At 42.0% G+C, this 8,771-nt stretch overlaps 1 protein-coding gene across 3 annotated transcripts; it reads left to right on the forward strand.

Moving 5' to 3' along the window:
* The first annotated feature begins 1,391 nt into the window (after positions 1-1,391).
* On the forward strand, positions 1,392-8,538 carry LOC118311523 (acyl-CoA-binding domain-containing protein 5A-like). 3 transcript variants are annotated; one of them, XM_035635468.2, is made up of 14 exons: positions 1,392-1,960; positions 2,208-2,327; positions 2,686-2,809; positions 3,110-3,182; positions 3,931-4,081; positions 4,233-4,271; positions 4,694-4,921; positions 5,605-5,820; positions 6,380-6,474; positions 6,616-6,802; positions 6,908-7,122; positions 7,248-7,298; positions 7,428-7,543; positions 7,648-8,538. In XM_035635468.2, exons 2-14 carry the CDS (start codon positions 2,249-2,251, stop codon positions 7,658-7,660), a joined length of 1,587 nt encoding a protein of 528 aa, XP_035491361.1. In that variant the 5' UTR covers positions 1,392-1,960; positions 2,208-2,248; the 3' UTR covers positions 7,661-8,538. The 3 variants fall into 3 exon arrangements, with proteins under 3 accessions (XP_035491361.1, XP_035491359.1, XP_035491360.1); XM_035635466.2 differs by having other exon boundaries at positions 2,243-2,327; XM_035635467.2 differs by having other exon boundaries at positions 2,243-2,327; positions 6,914-7,122.
* Positions 8,539-8,771: the final 233 nt, after the last annotated feature.

Below are 8,771 nucleotides of genomic sequence, written 5' to 3' on the forward strand. Positions count from 1 at the left end.
GTTTTTTTTAATAATAACTAAGAATAAAATAGTTGTAAAACATAGTCACAGTCACCAAGAGGCCAACTCTGAGGCTGAGAAATGAAGCCTATGCATAAGTGCTATAAACTGCAGTTCACATAATGCCCTCTTGAAGCTGGCTCCAGAAAGGAGCAAATCCCAATACAACCCCATGTTAAAATGCCTGGAACAAAAAACGTTTTTTCCCAATGGCTAATTAATAACTATTTTTTATTTGTGTCTTTGTTATTAGGGAAGGACCTGCCTGAAGGACTCCACTGTGCTGACCATGTTCAGTCTCCAAGAGCAAAGAAGAAAAATGAATCACTGAGTTCTTATCATATCAATGTTTTTATCTGTAGTGTATGAGTAATTTGTCAATTAATAGTCAGATTTGAATGTGAAATCTCACATATTCAGTCAGTATTAAAGACAAAAATAGTTAAAATATAAACATAATTTATTAGCCAGAACCAGAAGTTATAGATTAACTCTCAGATTTATTTTTAGTGAAGGTACAAAACACAAAAAGGTGGACAATATTAAAATTAAAGAACACATTTAATATACAGACTGGGCCTGTGCAAGCGGTAAAAGCTGAGCTCAGAATGAGCCCAGAGCTGCAGAGTCTATGTGGTGGGAGGAGAAGGGGATACAGTGTGGGACTGTAGGGGAGGGGAAGAGCAGACGTAACAAGTGTTGTAGCTATAGTAGGTTGGTATTTTTTATCAACATTGATGAACATAAAATAAACTCAACATTGTCCATGATAGTCAGGGACATGTTTAGGCTTAACAAAGTGTGACCTGAAGGCCAAATTCAATAGCAGTGACACTGCCAACTGTAGCAGTTCCAGGTCCCCAACACAAGGTGCTGGAGGTGAGTCTGCTGCAGGTCATCTTCATGTTGACCAGCCTGATGCTACTGATCTCCCTCAGGTTGTCGTCACCACAGTGGATGATGAGGACGTCAGCTGCTGCTCTTCCTGACAGAGTGGAAACAGAGTGGAGAAGGCTTTTCCACCCCAGTCCACCAGCCAAAAACATTAATATCAAAATATAGTGGTGCAGACTACCACTAATACAAATAAAAAAAAAATTCATTTTTAAGACTCATAATTTCAGTAACAAATATTTATTTCAAACGTTGTTCCAGTGTTACTTACCACATGTGACGTTGGCTGGGACGACTGGTACCGGAGCGCACGTTAGCGCAATCAGTAGACCCGGTGGAGCCTCGGGGCCGCGGCGCTAGCCGGATCGCACTTAGCCTAGCTTATTAGCTTAGCTCGTTAGCCTCAGCTAACTGGGAAGCTTGGACGTAGGTGTGCGCGTTTCGGCGACCGGTCTGCATTCAAGCCCACCTTTATGTCCATATTTGGATTAGCCGGGTAAAGGCGGAGTCATGCCAGGCCAAGATGGAAACGACTGAGCCGCTGCGGAACCGCCCACTTTGGTCTTCAAAACCGGCCTGCAGAAACCAATGGGTGACGTCACAGACGCTACGTCCATGTTTATATACAGTCTATGATAGTTACCCAGATAATTTAAAAAAAAGTAGGCTTAAAGAACTGTATGGAAATAATTACATGACATCATGAGATTATTAAAACACCCATCAAGCGTCATGCATGCATGTACCTGTAGTTTGTTTGAGCTTTTAACGCGTCACCGTTGAAGTGAACGTCGGGACACTACATTTCCCATGCACCACTGCGGTTTAAATCCCCGCCGTGGTGGCTTTATGGGATTTGAAGGAGGAAGCTTCGATCGTCGCGCCACCGTTTGCCGGGTTTTGCTCAACAACTTAAACTACATTACCCAGATGTATAAACAATGGAAACGCTGAGCGTTTTGGGCTCATCCTTGACCGGACTCGAGCCTGAGAGCTCTGCTGCATATCGCAGCCAGACGCCGGGGCCAGTGAAATGACTATCGCGCCGGCGGATATGAACTTAATGGTGAGTCTCTAATAAATCAACATTTCTGACGCAGAGGGGAGGGTGGTGTCACTGAACAGACGAGGGCTTATATTAATAGAGCACATTTCATTTAACATCCCCGAGATTAAAAGGGAACACTGTCTGCCTCCATGGAAAGGACGAGTGCAGCGATGATGACCAGATTGTGCAGAAGTGTCCCCCACCAGACACTTTCTGAATTGCATGATATTCTTTTTCTGTGACCTGCCTCTGATCCATGTTGAAGATGTGAGGACTCCTTCCCTGTCGTCCCGACTGCAGCTCAGCATGGCGCAGGAGGACAAACGCAGCCTGGAGGCGAAATTTGCCGCTGCAGTCAAAGTGATCATGAGTTTGCCGGAAGAAGGTGAGAACTTACTCTGAGATCTCCTCTGTGAACCATGGTGACTGGACCTGAAGCGATGGGCTGCACAGTGTGTGTGGTCTGTCTGTGTGTATGTGTGTGTGTGTGTTTTTGTTTGTGTGTAAACACTCCGGGTGATTGACCTACATGCGGGCCATGTGAGAGCTGTCAGTCTTGATGAAGCTGCTCTAAGAGCTTTATCAATAGAGGATAAGAGCTGCTTATGTGAATCGTCATTTCTATGGTCTAATAACGACTGCTGTAGCTCATCACAACAGCTAATGATCATAATAGTGAGTGTTAATGTAGCTCACTACCAAGATGTAATTGCCTTTATAATGAGCCATTTTCCGTCTCTCAGGTCCTTTCCAGCCATCTGACGACATGATGCTGATGTTCTACAGTTACCACAAGCAGGCCACCTCTGGACCCTGCAACATCCGCAGACCGAGTGGCTTCTGGGACACTCGTGGAAAAGCTAAATGGCAAGTAATGATTGTGCGTTGTCTTAATGCGCGTGTAACTGTTGTGTTCCATGAGGAAATTCAGAGTTATGGCTATACTTGCAGCATAGTAGTCTCATTTGTCCCCAACCCCCACGACCCCCTGTGCATTCTGATAGGTCAAAGACACGGTCACCTAATTCCTGCTGTTCAACAACAGCCAGAGCAGAATAGATGCAGTAGTGCGCATTTGCATCCCTGCTTCACTTACTACCTGTGTAACTGCATATTCTCAGTTATTCAAAGTTCACAGTGTTCAACTATGACTTTTTTTGTCGCCAGGGACGCATGGAGCTCTTTAGGAAATATGACAAAGGAGGAAGCCATGAAGAATTATGTTGACGACATCCAGCTGGTAGGACCTTTGTGGGATGAATGATAACAGACACACACGCACATCTTTCCTCATATTAATGTTTTGGCTTCGTAAGAAAAGTACGTGTCCAACACTGCAAAACTGTCACATTCCCACCAGCCTCAGTTGTACTTTGTGTTCGTGCTTATGAGAAAATATTGACATGCTAATCACCCCAAACTAAGATGATGGACATTAAACCTGCTAAACAACACCAGCAACAACAATAACAACTGTGCTTCGGTACAGCCTCTCAGAACTGTCCCTCAAAAGTGAGGGATTATATCATATAGACCTGATAAATGCAAATATCCTCATAGCTTGTATGTGGCATCCGAAATATAAATCACCCTTTGTAATACATAATTTTATCTAATTCACTTGTTTTCCTTTTTAATTGCTAGGGTTAGGGTTAAGGTCTTTTTTTGCACCTTTTTATGCATCAGCATGTGTTGCATGTGCCGTACTATCCTAATCTGTTCTAACACAAACTTTAAGATAAGATAAGATAAACTATATCAAGTCTGGGAAATTTTTCCCTACAGCAGCAAAAAAGTCAAACCGAGGTAGACAATATTCAAAAAATTCAAAAACATGAGAACAACGTTCTCAAAGTGACACAGGGTGATTACAGTTATATTTCACTGTGTAATCTGAGGTGGAGAGAGTCTGCAATTAGAATGAGATTACATCGTGCTGACGTTAGAGAGTCAGACGGCAGTGTGGTTGAATTATTATTTGTCGCCAGATTTTGGAGACCATCCCGATCTCGGACGAAGTGTCCGACCTGGTGCAGAGGCTTGGCGACTTCTACACTGAGGTAGACGGAGAAAGTGACGAAGCTGAGGAAAACGAAGTGGACAGGAGGCCCTTCACCAGGCCTTTTGCAAAACATGCAGGTAATGCAGATGAGTTGGAGATCTACAGCTCAAAGGGAAAGAAAAAAGAATTACAACCCTGGGAGGGGCCGCTGTTGCTTCAGATGTATTGCTGCTGTTCATTTCCCTTCTCTGAGCCTAAGCCTGTTCTTACATGTCTTTTTATCACTAGATGAGCTGGTCAAACCATTTAAGAAACCAACAATGGAAGGCAAGTCTTGTGGTTTTTTCGCTGTGGCTTTACAGTTGGTAGATTGCTTCTTGTGGCCCCAGAGAGAATGAGCTTATTTCAACTTAATTGAGCTGCTTTCATTTGCTTTTCATATGACCGACCAAGGGCCTTATGAGTCTGTGGGCTGAATTTAGAATAATACAAATACACTGCAGGAGCCTGTGAAGAATCTGCTGGGTGAAAGTTGTGTGTGCAGTCTGTCATGTGTGTGCTCTAAGGCTTGTGGTTAGACGGTCTGTTGGTATGCTGACCCCTGTCATGCTGTAGTATGTAGAACCTTTGAATTTTTATTTTCTGAAATCCTCCGTGCATGCGTGCGTGTTTTTGCTTCATATGGACTTGCATGGTGCTACCTATTCTTCGACGAAGAGTTAATCAGCCGTGTTTCCCTCACTGTTCAGGCTTTGGGGATCTGTGGGATGACATACAAAAGCTTCAAGAAACAGACAGTGTTCATGGCACATGTGTCACTAGCGAGGAGAAACAGGGAAGTAAAGAAAATTGTGAAACGGAGACAAAGGTAGAAAGTTGTGATTGGAAGAGAAGTGAGGAGGAGGAGGAGGAGGAGAATGGGGGTGAAGAAGACAATGCAGACGACGAAGACGAGGAGGAAGAGGAGGAGGAAGAAGGTACCATCAGTAGTTTTAGTTAGCTGTTTTTTTTGCTGTGGTGTTGTTGTGTTATAGAAGTATACACATTAATCCAGCAGAGGGCACCAAATATACATAATTAAAAGGGTCAGGCGGGCAATATCCTGTATTTTATATATGTGTATGTGTGTATGTGTGTATATGTATGTGTGTGTGTGTGTGTGTGTGTGTGTGTGTGTGTGTGTGTGTGTGTGTGTGTGTGTGTGTGTGTGTTTGTGACCTGTTTTTTACTTGCTCTCCAAGGAGAGCTTTGTTGTTATGTGGCACATATTTATTATTTACTGTATGTACAATCTTTTTTTATGCATTTCTCTTGGGTATGCAGTATTATCTCTTAATTTTACAATTTAAAAGGGAAGGAGTGTACTATTTGTGTATCTTCATATCTTATTTGGTATTTTTGGTTTCTATTTCAAGTCACGTGATTATGGTAATATGTGATGTCTCTTAATATATTCGTATAAATGAGAACAGTCTTTAAATGAGATACAGAAATAGGCTTTGCTTTAAGAACGTCCAGTTTGGAGATGTGGATAGAAAAGGAGCACATGAAAGCACACTCATTCTCTTTGTTGCTTTGCCATACTCTCTCTCTCTCTCTCTCTCTCTCTCTCTTTCTCTCTCTCTCTCTTTCTCTCTTTCTCTTTCTTGCCTCGTCTCAGTTTGGAATCCTGATCGGAGGCTGCTGATGGTGGAGGACAAGAGGTGGAGGTCTGACACCAGAGGCTCTGGCAGCAGCGTGGAACCCAGCGTGTCCTCCTTCACCAACGGGGGACACAGCTCCCTCAACAGCGAGGTGGAGGAGGAGGAACTGGCCTGTTTCATTGAGCCCAGCGTGCATTACAACCCGTATGTGCACTTTAATGGACACCTGAGTGGTAAGATTGAAAATATAATACAACAAGTCTATATTTGATTGTATTTAGTATAATAAAAAGATTTGACAACACAAATCTCTAAATAAAACTCCTAAATATGTATGTAAAATGAGTAGTAAACTGTATATTACTGTATAGTCTTTAAACGGGAGGTAAGCGATTTTAGTCCAAATCACTTTTTGTAAAATTCCTCACAGTCCACTAGCCAATCAGTTCTGTGTCCAGTGAAAAAAATCTGTTTTTCGGCTCAGCCCTGGCTCTGTAAATTGAAAAATGGACCGCACCACACATCACTGTTTGTGCAGTTTGTAATCATCACTCCCTGACATGCTAACAGATGTGGCAGTGACAGATGCTGTAATGACTCAGGGGTTTTGGCCTCGTGGTAAGCGTGTCCGTCTACCGTATCCGAGGCTGCAGGTTCGATCCCCAACCAGTGCAATCTAAAAATTTTACAACAAAGAATTGTTCTCCAAAATTGCTTAATGCCCCTTTAAGGTAAAGCCCATCTAAATAGGGATAATGAAATGTTGACAGGATGTGTTTTCCACCCGTCCAGATCATAGTCGTACTGTCGCCGAGAAGAACCACCGATCCACAGACTCGGATAACGAGGAATTCTGTGACTCAATGGAGCATCTAGCCATGGAAGAGGTGAGGCGTCCGTCTTCCAAAGTGTCCACGACGTTAATCAAAGTCAAATTAAAGAGTTACAAAGTCAAACATGAATTTAAGTCAGTCTGTCCTATTGATGGCTTTCAGTTTGTCGTTGACTGTCCTTTTCTCTCCTACAAGCGGGCGTCGACATCAAAGGCTCAGTCCCCTGGATCAAGAGCTGCCTCGTTGAAGCAAAACGATCTTTGGTTTGAGAGCAACACCACCCTGAATGGAGGAGAGGATCAGGCAGGAACAAGAGATTCCTACTTTAAAGACGGGACCAGTACAGGCCAACACAACAGCTCCTTATCAAGAAGAGGGACAGGTGAGTCTACACTGAAACCTTTCTCCATGGATAATCTTCTGATAAGATTCTGATTCCTCAAATTTCATTTGGAGAGTGCATTTATGTGTCACCGTCTGACTCCAGTTTCAGGTTCTCAGTCGTTAGGGGCGACCTGCAGCTCCTGGTGGTGTGTCGGTGCACATGCTGCCAGCTGTTGTGTGTCAGAGAGCAGACGTCCCGTCTGTGGTACGAGGAGAAACATCAACGAGCAAATAGCCACAGCTCTGCTGAGGCTGCAGCGGGACATGGCCAACGTGTTGCACAGGCTGCACGCTCTGGAGATGCTCACCGTGTCACAGGTGAAAGCACTGGATTTTCAGGCCTTGTTATCTAGACTGACGGTGATCGAGACATTATCATTTCTTCAACAGAATAGCTGCTGATTTTGTTAAAATAAAAAATTCTTGGATATCTGTATTTTCAGTCAAGATCACAGTCACCAAGGCAGGAGGACTCCCTGTCTGTATCACGAAAGGTATTTCATTTTTATTTTTATTTTTCAAACTGAAAGAGCTTTCTGTTTTCATTGCGCATTTTCTTACCAATAACTATCATATCAGGAAAAAAAAACTGTCCCATTAATGCAAGTTCTCTGTTTTTATAGATCCTGAGACCATCCTGGTGGCCTTTTGACTTCTCTCCACTCACAGTGGTGGTGACTGCACTTTGGCCACTGATTGCCCATTGGCTTTTCCAGCTTTTCTTGATGCGGAAGAGAAGGTGAGCAAATATTCTCATGAAAAAAAATCTGTGTCAACTACACTCTACTCTATTTTTGCTTGATAACCACTTCCCAGTGAAACTCTGATTATTTTTTTTCATAGGAGAATCCCCTGAATTGTCTGACAACCATCATCGTCAATCAAAAACGTGAACCTGGAATGAAATTACTGCTTGTCTTGTGGCTTCATTGAGGTCACCAACCCAGACAATGAGGCAGCAGTAGAGATGAAAGGATATGTTGGTCAGAAAGGAGTTCTGAGGGAGACTGCAGTGTGTAGCATAACTTTGATGGATGCCTTGTGGACGTTTAAATGAAGGAAAGATAAATGCATTATAGATGCAGGCACTTTCTAAATGTTATAGTTAGCCTAGCATTAGGTGGTCTTATTTATAACTCATATAACTGAGTAAAGGTTTAGCTGAAATAATGTCATGATCATAAATTGGCTGTTGACCTTGAGTAATAAGAGGGTTTCACCATTGTCATTGCCAGTGATTTTATATTTATTGTACATTCCATTGTTTATTTATTCATTAATTCATCGCCTACCGCTTTATCCATTTAAGGGTCGCGGGGGGTCGCTGGAGCCAATCCCAGCTAACATTGGGCGAGAGGCGGGGTACACCCTGGACAGGTCGTCAGCCTATCACATTGTTTATTTATGTTTCTTCAAATATTATTTCCTCACGATTAAACCAATCAGCATTTACTCTGATGATAAAAATATTTGAGGCATTTCATTTCTTTTGAGACCAAATAGACATTTAATATAAAATATGGTTATTTATGTGTAAATGTTTGATTTATTGCTTCAGTGAAACTGCATCAAAGACTGAAAGAAATGACATATGTAGAAAATCATATACTGTTAGTGTCTATATAAAAAAAAACATTCATGTTTCTTGTCAGCAAGGTCAAAGTACTTTCAAATATACAGTATCATAATTGAAGCACATTTGAAAATGCAATAAATACATTCCTGGAACAAACACATCTATTGTAGTGCATCTTTGATTTTTTTTTGTTGTTGTTTGATGCGCAGAGCCCAAAATAAACAGCCGTTAACTCAGTCCGCCACTTGTGTGGTTGAGTAGGACATTTTAATTGTAACGTATCGTATTTCTCAATTTTTTTACTTCTGTAAATTAGCATATTAATTTATTAATTGATTATTTTGTTAATTGATTATTATTATTATTTACATTATATAATTGATCGAAAAAC

Source organism: Scophthalmus maximus, chromosome 5 (genome assembly GCF_022379125.1).
Source record: "Scophthalmus maximus strain ysfricsl-2021 chromosome 5, ASM2237912v1, whole genome shotgun sequence".
NCBI classification, from domain to species: Eukaryota; Metazoa; Chordata; class Actinopteri; order Pleuronectiformes; family Scophthalmidae; genus Scophthalmus; species Scophthalmus maximus.